General features: G+C 39.8%; 1 protein-coding gene and 1 long non-coding RNA gene across 9 annotated transcripts in view; one reads left to right on the forward strand and one right to left on the reverse strand.

Annotated features, from left to right (window-relative positions):
- GPAM (glycerol-3-phosphate acyltransferase, mitochondrial) overlaps positions 1-3998 on the forward strand; it is a 49078-nt gene extending 45080 nt beyond the window's left edge. For all 6 annotated transcript variants that reach the window (XM_071563685.1, XM_071563683.1, XM_071563684.1 and 3 more), the window contains one exon: positions 639-3998. In XM_071563685.1, coding sequence (XP_071419786.1) covers positions 639-755 — 117 coding nt within the window. In that variant the 3' untranslated portion in view covers positions 756-3998. The remainder of the gene's footprint in view (positions 1-638) is intronic.
- On the reverse strand, positions 2826-7806 carry LOC139675704 (uncharacterized). Of its 3 annotated transcripts, none has more exons than XR_011698522.1 (3): positions 7696-7806; positions 5431-5511; positions 2826-4390 (listed from the first exon to the last, which is right to left on the reverse strand). It is a non-coding gene; the product is annotated as an uncharacterized lncRNA (long non-coding RNA). The 3 variants fall into 3 exon arrangements; XR_011698521.1 differs by having other exon boundaries at positions 2826-4430; XR_011698523.1 differs by lacking the exon at positions 2826-4390 and adding an exon at positions 5318-5339.
- Between the last annotated feature and the right edge of the window lie 2009 nt (positions 7807-9815).

The following is a 9815-nucleotide window of genomic DNA, read 5'->3' on the forward strand; positions in this document are numbered from 1 at the left end:
ATTGCCTATCTAGATTTTGAAAGTGAAGCATTTTTCTTTCATCAGAACAACATGGCTTCCTGAATTCCAGATAGGATTTAGCATTATAGTTTTGAAAGCATCATCATTTAGGCAAAATTTTGCTAGATATGTGATTTGAAGCCTTTGTGCTAAAATTCTGATATATTAAATAATCCAACAATAGTTGGGCCATAGTAAAGGTGTCTTCCTATAGATAGATATAAGAGCTGAGAAGAAAGCGTGTACCAAATCCATCATTTCCCAACAGCAGGATAAACTAGAAAAAGTGGAACTAGATAGCATCTGGTGAGCATCTACTTAGGTCATAGCAGCTGAACTCTTTTTTTTTTTTTTCAAAGTGCTCATACTTTGAATTCAGATGCCTTTTTGTTTGAGTGTTTTCCTCTCACTGTTAAGGGTTTATCATGCACTGTACTTAGTTGTCAGATTCTCTTTCTATACCATTGAACACTTAGTGAATTTTAACACCTAAAGGCATTGCCATAAGCCTTCAAGAAAGGAAAAAAAAATCTTGTAAATGAAGGAAAACTTGGTATAGACTGTTGAATTTTTAATCACAGAAGAAAGGAGATGCCTTTGACACAGTGATAGTTACATATGTTCATGCTGTGCTTTAGGTTTTCAAGCAGACAAAGCAAAGAAAAGACACCATTTTGGAACTGGGCACGACATTCCTACCTCAGCGCAACAGGCAAAAACTGCTGGAATTCGTCATGAGCTTCATGGTATTATAGACCACACACAGCACCGCTGTCCAGGGACACCAAGACAGGTTTTGAGACTGTGGCAAAGCCTGGGGACACTTGCTAATCCTTCAAAGTGTAAGGTGCCACTGTCTGGGTAAGGCCTTCTCTGACTTGAACTACTGGAAGACAAGTGCCTTCTTACATATGCATTTATGGGTTTCTTACAGTCCCAGTCCTGTTGTAATACAGCGATACTCAGATGACACTTTGGATACAAGTAATTAAAGAAGTTGCAAAAAATAAGATAAATTATTAGAATTAGATGTAAAATGAAGAGTGAAGTTTTATCAGTGTTATATTTTAAATATACTTCTAAAGACTGTAACGGATGCACAAGTACCCATATTGGTGATCTGTAGCTAACCCTGAGATCTTGAGTTTAGTGGCAACACAGCTTATGGCATAAACAAGTAACTTTCATTCCAATTCAGTTTTATTGTTTTAAATAAATGGTTTAAAATTTTTGCTTAGGCAGGCTATGTATATTTCATGGATAAAGCCATAGGTTTTCATAAATGTTAACATAAATGCCAAAATTCTAATGAGAATTACAGTTACAGACATCTGAGAGTAACGATCATGTAGCAGAAGATTGTGAGAAACGTCAGCAGGCACATCTTGCACTATTAGAGCTGTGTAGTGCAGTGATAAATTGCACTAATCACTGCTGTCAGGAAGAATGTGAGAGTAGTGTTCTTGTTTTTTTTTTATGGCATCTGTCACTCAGCCAGATGAAAGTCAGGAGACAGTTGCCTGAATGTGAATGTCTTATCTTAGATTATTATTTAATTGAAAAAAACTGTTAAGTTTGGGCGCTTTTTTGTTTGTTTTTTTAATTAATAGGATGTCAGAGTTTTTTTTAAGTGAAGTAAAGACTTGATTTGGTGAAATTAATTGTGACCCTGAAAATTTCAGCAATAACTTTGGCAATTCTTTGGAAATGAGTGTTCATATTGTATTCTGTTGCTGAGCACATCTAAATTGGCATGAAGTAGTACCTGTAGAAACACAGAAATAGAAACAGTGTACTTTTAACTGTGATCTAACTGACTTACAAAAAAAATTAATTCATAAACAAAACTGAAATTAATAAATTCTGTCCTCTGAAACAGGACTCTGTTCTTGCAATTTGATCCTTTTGCATGGAGGACTTGCACTGTAGATTTAATCTGCTCTTCATGTGAGTGGAGATTAGATTGCAACTTTTAGTCCTGTATTTTAGTACAACTGATCCAGCTGAAGCAATACCTTGGTGGCATGTGAAGCTGGTTTGCTTGTGAAATGTGTTTTCCCTCCTATAGGATTGCCTTCCAGATGAGGTGATACTTCTAGATGAGGGAAACCAAACATTTCAATTGCTGCATTGCTTTGCTTGATTCTCTTGTCCTGGCCTTGTGAGCAGAAAATCCCCCAAACTTCATCATGTAATCTCTGTTGCTTAACATAGATTTGGAAAAGCATACTTGAATCCCAGCACTTGCACTGTTATGCCAGCACAAAATTGATGCACACAATTAGACTTTGTGGCCAAGGACCTTGCATTTGTACTGCACATTTGTCAACAAGAATATTTCTGTAAATTTTTTTATTAAATGCTATTAATATCTGAAACCTGCAGTTTATAATTTGTTAGCATTTTACTGTTAGCACTGTGAGACGCACATGTTTTGTCACTAAACCAGGTGCTCTACAACACTTAAAGAATTTCTGAACCAAAGCTACATTAATATGGATAAACACTGACCCTGGAGTCACTTGTGTTCTTATGTCTTTCTGCTGTCTCAGCAGGACAGTGACAATGACATCACACATAATTTGTTTTGTGATGTCTACTAACTGCTTGGGAAACAGTTTCATCTCATACTCACTGATGTGCACTGTTCATTCATGTGATGAAATTTCCACACAATGTTTGTTGCTGATGGCTTCCATTTAATGTCAAAAAAAGACTAGGTGCTTCTGAATAACAAGCTCTCATATTTACTGCATTTCAGTAAATCTGGAGTGTACTAACAGCGAAGATTGTACATAAAAAAGATTTTTAAAAATGAAGCAATATGAAGCAAACAAAACTTGGGGCATTTTATTATGTTTTGCCAATGGAGGTATTAGTTACCATAAAACCCAGGAGTGCTGTGGTCATTGGAGTGTTCTGGCTAGGTGTTGCAGCTAAGATAATTTATGGCTTACATTTAAAAAAAAAATAAAAAATCTGGTTGATAAAAGTCAATGAGTGGGTAGGGAAATAATGCATGTGAACACACATTAATGAATACTTATATGTGCAGAGGGAGGGGGCACCTCTAAAACTGGTTTCTTTTGTATGAAAAAAGCCTGCATGTGAGCGATGGGTACTATGAATCATATGCCACTGGAAGCCTTTGCATTCTGCAGCAAGTGTGTATGTGTACATGTCTATGTGCAAGCGTGTATGTTATGACACACAACATCTATGCTTTTCCCTGAAATTAAAGCACAGAATATAAAATTATCAGGCTGTTAACAGTCAAAAACTGAAATCAACACTTGCACTGTATTTACACCTTCAGTGTCTTATGATTTTATTAACTTCTCATATTTTCTTTGCTGATATAAATCCAGGTTGAGTTGGTTTCAGTAAAGTTAACCAATAAAGAAGACAGAACTGGCCCTGAATTACCAGAAATGCATTTTAAGGCTCTTAAAATGACTTAAGTGAATCTCGTTATTCATATGAGCATAATACTCAGGTATGCAAGTCTTTTTGGGCCAAGATCTTTTATGATATGAGAAAATTAATCTTTCCACACACATCCTGTAGATCTCACATTTTTAAGAGAGACGTAAAATTCCACTTCCTGTGCCCCCACAGCAATCCAGGGCCCCACTGATCATAGTCTTGTTAGCGTATTTACTTTCTACTGACACTGAGGTCGCAGGCACAGCTGCCTTCCCTTTGCCAGCACAGGGCTTTACTCACTCAGCTGATTAGGAAGCATATACACACACTTGCATTCGACTGCCTGCTCCACAGAAAGTACCCCAGTCACCAGGAGAAGGAGGTTGAGGAGGTTGAGCTGGGAGGTGTTGGACGATACTGTTGCTTTTGTGTTTCTGTGTTTAATGGCCGGGAACTGCTGACTGGAGAATGTTACCATGTTTTACCTGTTACGTGTAATGCCGTGTCTGTTTTAGAAGCACAGAGGTGTACTGGAGTTATTTTAATAAATTAAACTGTTTGCTAATATGACATTTGACAAGTTCTTGTAGTATTCTTTTCCCCATTTGTTTTATTGTGCGTTTTAAAAAAACGTACTAAGATAATTCATTCATTTATCCCACTACAGGTAGTTTCTGATATTAAACCACAAAAAGCTTTCATTGTAGATGCATCTCTACCAATCTATGTACTGGAGCAGAGCCATTTCAAAGGCAGATTGAGGTGACATCCTGACTCCTGAGCTGCTCCCTGTTGTGAAATGGAGGTGCCATTTTGCTTCTCAGTTTCCCTGTGCCTGCAAGGCTCTTATATATGGAGTTCTGCTGGAGTTCCTCTTGCCTCATGGGGTGGGATGTGTCATTCCGGAGCCTGGGAGAGCTCTGATGCTGCAAACTGTCTCTTCTTGTGGTGATTTCAAGTTGACCTGGAGTTCAATAAGCACTTGTCAGCAATTGTGACAGCATCTGGAAATGTGAAGTAATTGGAGTGGGACTTTAATATAATAACACCTGCATAGATGATCATTACCTAAATTGAGAAGGAGGGATGCTGCTTCACTCTTCAGGAAAAAAAAAAGTTACAATCAGTTGATTCTTTAAGAGGCCTCTAGCAATGTTCACATGCAAGCAAAGCTCAATTAATTGACAACTCTGGGCTGAAGCAGGAAACTTAAAATCTAATTATTGCCAATGGCTTGAATAAAACCCAATTCTTGCTGGTGATGACCTTACATTTTATTCTTTCTGTAAATGTCTTCCTATTTCTCAGTCTTTTGAAATCCCGACTGTCAGACAAAGCACTTATCTCTAGTTTTTGCTTAATTCAGTTTTTCTATAATAAAAGCTTGTCAGGCTTATTTAGAAGCATCATTGCTTTGAGCTCTCTGCTTTGTTCTTTTACCGTACATCGTGTTTTCAGCAGCCCTGTATTTTCAAGGTAAGGTCCATGTTGATCTGAATTGCACTTGAAACATTTTCTTCAGTCTTTATTTATAGATGGTTTTTGTGCTTTGCAGTGGGCAAGAATTATTGTCCTTATTTATTCTTCTGTGAGTTGGCCAACCTCTTAATGTAATTGTGCAAAAAGTGTCATAGTTGATGCTGTCCTTAGAGTAAGGGACTTTCTTTTTTGAAGAAACATGTATGAAATATTTGTTGCTGTGTATTACACCAGAGTTCAGACCTGAGAGACTGTAAAACCCAAAGAGACTTTCAAATTTCATCTGTCATAAAGCATTGACAGGTACAGAAACAAAAGCTACTTAATTAATTATTGTATAACTACTAGTTATTAAGGTTTTTCTGTAAAACTGTTTGCTTAGTGTCTCTGCTGATCAAAAAACTGATGGAGCGTCAGCAGGAAGCAGGAAAGAACTAAGGAGGAAAACAGATAACATCACTGTGGGTCTGCACTGTCTTGAGTGTTGTGTGAGCATTTTCACAGAGACGTGATGGAGCCTCTTACCTCTGGCAGCAGTAAAATCCCCGGTGAATGGAAGAGGGGTGAGGAATCCTGCCCCCGGCATTTTCACCTTCTAGACTGTTCCTGACAGATTGCAACAATAAATTACAAATTAACCCTGTAATCTGTTAACAGTTTACAGTTTAACTCTGGCACTGCTTTGGAAATACTGAAACCCAAGTGGTATTTCCTGAGTTTTGAGTTTACTGCTACTTTGAGTATCGCATTATCTCAGGAGTTCTGGTTCCAGTGATTGTGTCTACCCAAAGAAAATAACATTTATAAATGCCACTATTGATAGTGTCACCATTTTAATGTAATGCATGTTCTTTGGAAGACTTTTCAGGATTCCACTCTCCAAACATTTAAGCAGCCTCTTTCGGAGAGTTCTGTGCTGTGCGAGGGCTGCTGTGTAGTTGGTACCCGAGATGGCTTGTTAACCCCTTGCTGGAGCACGTCTATAAAACCAATGTCACATTCCGCAGCCAGGCGGAAAGGGACCTTGGGGTACTAATTGACAGGAAGCTCAACATGAGCCAACAGTGTGCCCAGGTGGCCAAGAAGGCCAATGGGATCCTGTCCTGTATCAAAAATAGCGTGGCCAGCAGGACCAGGGAAGTGATCCTTCCCCTGTACTCTGCATTGGTGAGGCCACACCTTGAGTACTGTGTTCAGTTCTGGGCCCCTCAGTTCAGAAAGGATATTGAGGTGCTGGAGCGAGTCCAGAGAAGAGCAACAAGGCTGGTGAAGGGACTGGAGCACAAGCCCTACAGGGAGAGGCTGAGGGAGCTGGGGTTGTTTAGCCTGGAGAAGAGGAGGCTCAGAGGTGACCTCATCACTGTCTTATAACTACCTGAAGGGAAGTTCTAGCCAGGTGGGGGCTGGTCTCTTCTCCCAGGCACTCAGCAATAGGACAAGGGGGCACGGGCTTAAGCTCTGCCAGGGGAAATTTAAGTTGGATATCAGAAAAAATTCTTTACAGAGAGAGTAATCAGGCATTGGAATGGGCTGCCCAGAGAGGTGGTGGATTCACCATCCCTAGAGATTTTTAAACGCAGATTGGACGTGGTGCTGGGTGCCATGATCTAGTAAATGGACTAGAGTTGGACCAAGGGTTGGACTTGATGATCTTGGAGGTCTTTTCCAACCCAATCAATTCTATGATTCTATGATCTTTGATTTGTTGTTCTTCAGATGAGGCTAAGGAAGGGCTGATGGATTGGCTTTGTTCCCCACTGAAGCATTTTGTGTATCTGTGGAAGATTTCACAGGCTCACTTTATGGCCATGTTAATATATGTGTTTTTTAAATGCAGCTGAGGCCTAATTTTCTCCATGGTGCTCAGCTATTTTGGAATCAGACTTCCTCTTGTTTCTGCAGGATGGAGACAACCAATTAAACTACTACTTGTCGGAAAGCTGCAAAAGCCTTTTTCTGTGTTGATATTTCCCCTCCATTAAACTTAATTATCATAATTCAGCACCTTTGCCTCAGATTGTTCCCTTTGGCTTGCTGTCTGGCTGGCCATTTATAGCCTCCAGTTTTCCCATTTTCTTCTTCCAGTGCGCTGCAAGTTTAGACATTTCTCATCCTCATGATTGTTCCTGTTCCCAGGTTCTTATCTTTCTTAACAGCAATTATTCAGTTGGATGACTCAGCTTTTTCATTCAAACAGAGCCCCCAGAATATGAAAATAAGGTACTTGAAAATCCAGACATGGTAATTAAAATTAATGAGTAATTTTTTAATCTTTTTTTTTCCTATCAGAAAATCCTTAAAAAATTATTTGTTTAAAAGGAGGTATATTTGTCCCTGTGCTTTCTTATTCTGACAGGGTGTTTGTGAAACAGTTAAATCTGAAGAAAAACCGCATTGAAGTCGTGACTTTGTTCAGTTTGAGGGAGGGTTGAAAAGGTAGAACAAACTTTTTGCAAAAGTTTTCTATAAAATCTTTCAAAAAAAACTTTTGGATTTGAAATATTTGTGCCATTTCATTCACCTGTCATTGAAATATAATTAATCTACTCTTCCTTTTGGAGACCAGCTTGAGTAGTTCAGTAATATTTGTTTTCCTGAATAAATGTTATTTGTTACTTTTGAAAATGATAAGCTTGACCCAATGTGATGAACTTTAACTCTGCAGAATAGTATGTGAAGAAATTATATTTTGAGGAAACCATACCACAGGGCACATTCCTTGAAAAATATTTTTAACTCCAAAAGAAATGATTACACATAATGAAATGAATGAGGGAAGTTTAGACATACCTTGTATTTACCTTTTTGCAGTACTTAGATCTAATGTGAATTAATTCTGGTGCTCGGTTTTAAAACTCCTCCATTCTTCCCTCAAAACTGCGGATTTTGTCCCTTTTACTCCCAAATGTTTTTTTTTGTTCAAGAGTCTAGAAAAACTGGTTTAGATATTAAGAGATTTCCATCCCCTTACCAGCTGTAATCATTAACCCAAGTTGAAGTTTAAGGAAGTCTGAAGCAAAGAAATGTAGAAATATTAGAAGCTGGTATTTCTGGGTATACTCCAGAGAGTTAGGAGAGCAAACCAGGGCAGGAGATTGTGAGTGTATGTTTCTGGCTTTTAATTGGCTTATATGAAGTTATTCCTTTGTCGATGCAGAAGGCAATAAAAATGAAAAATGTTGGAATCAGTGACACATGTAGTTAATTTTCTGGACTAAGTAAATTAAGTACAAATTGGTTATTAATAATTCAAAGCAAAATGCTAGATAAGAAATTGGAGCAGCTTGTCTATCATTTTCAACCATTAAAAGATTAGTCTGAGCAAGGCAGTCCAAGGCTCCCTTATCTCTTATTAAAGCCTCACTTCTTCATTTATTAAAGAATCAGATCTAAATGATGCAGCAGGCCTGAGATGTTCCTTTGCAATAGTCTGGTGTGTCATGCCCTGCTGCAGACTCAGCATACTCTGGAACTTGGGTTTTGTGCAGGAAATTCTGGATATGCAGGACCTCCTGGAGATAATCATCCCCAGGGAAGTGACCAGACTGTTGTAAATCACGTGAAGAAGTGAAGAGCGAGAGGGGAGTGTTGGGAGAGCCGTGCACTGAAGGAGGATTGGAGGGATGTCAGTCTGATACATGGAGATATGGAACTCAGCACCTGGCTCTGAGTCTCCAGACATTGCCCTAGGAAGACCACTTAATGCTCACTGTTTACTAGAAATTCCTTTGGTACCCAGGAGGTAATGCTGTGGTGCTCCCAGGCCCTGGGAGCAGGGATGGAGGATGGGCCAGTGCCCCTGTGGTTGCATTGGTATTGATGTGCACAGAGCCATGTCCTGCTGTGGTGGCAATGCCGAGGTGCATCCTGTGCTGGGCACCTCTGCCCCATCCCTGCCCCTGAAGGGGGACAAGCAGCACCTGCTCAGCCATGGCATGGCGGGGATGGAGCGTGGCAAGCACAGAGTGCTGCCAGCCCAGGCAGCTCCTGGCTGCCCAGCATCACCAGAGCAGGCAGCAATAAATGAGAGAACGGGAGCTGCAGTGAGACTCCTGGTCCCGCTAGCTCAGCGTGATTCTCTTCCTTGATACAAAACATTCACTTCTCCCCGTTACTGATGTGTGACTGTCTCTTTTGGTACAGTAATTTCTCTCTCCCAACTCATTCTCATACAAGGGATTAACCTTGAGTCTGACTGCTCACTACTATGTAAACAACACAACGGGTTTTTGTTTAAATTGCCTAAGAAAACACTCTTCCCTCGCTCTTTACCTGCTTTTGCATCAGACTGTATTTGAAAGAAATACGTCTCATCTATCAGGACCATAACAAAATGAAATAAATTCCAACTTTCCAAAAGAGATATGGAGTTGTCACTTATGTCGATGAGTAGAAAAAAATCCAAATGACTGGAAAACGGGATTAAGGACTTAGATCTCAGCGTTTTAAACTTTTTTTCTTTAGCGGGATTTTGTCATTTTGCTCATAGCCACACACAGATCAGCCCAGCTCCATCTCCAGTGTGTCCAGCAGATGGCGGTGGAGTTTCGTCTACAGCTGCTATTCCTGCTATTCCCCCTGAGTGCCCGGACACCACCATTCCCAAAACTCAGCCCCCAGACTGTCCCTTAGAAACAAAGCATCATTTCCTTGGCAGCCAGATGCAATATTTGCTAGACATGGAAAGCACTTCATTTGGAGTTGATTTTATCCGTTGCTGTGATTAATTTTTATACTTGTAGGAGTCAGGCTGTGTTTGGCACCTGACACAAACACCACCACCTTGAAAGACCACTTTTAATGCCTGTGGCCATTGTGTGGTATTTACCCAGCTTCAAGAGAAAATGTACATTAGGAGAGAAGCTCCTCATCTGTCTTCTTCCTGCACTCTCTGGTCCAGACAGACTTTT

The sequence above is a fragment of the Pithys albifrons genome, chromosome 9 (genome assembly GCF_047495875.1).
Source record: "Pithys albifrons albifrons isolate INPA30051 chromosome 9, PitAlb_v1, whole genome shotgun sequence".
Lineage (NCBI taxonomy): Eukaryota > Metazoa > Chordata > Aves > Passeriformes > Thamnophilidae > Pithys > Pithys albifrons.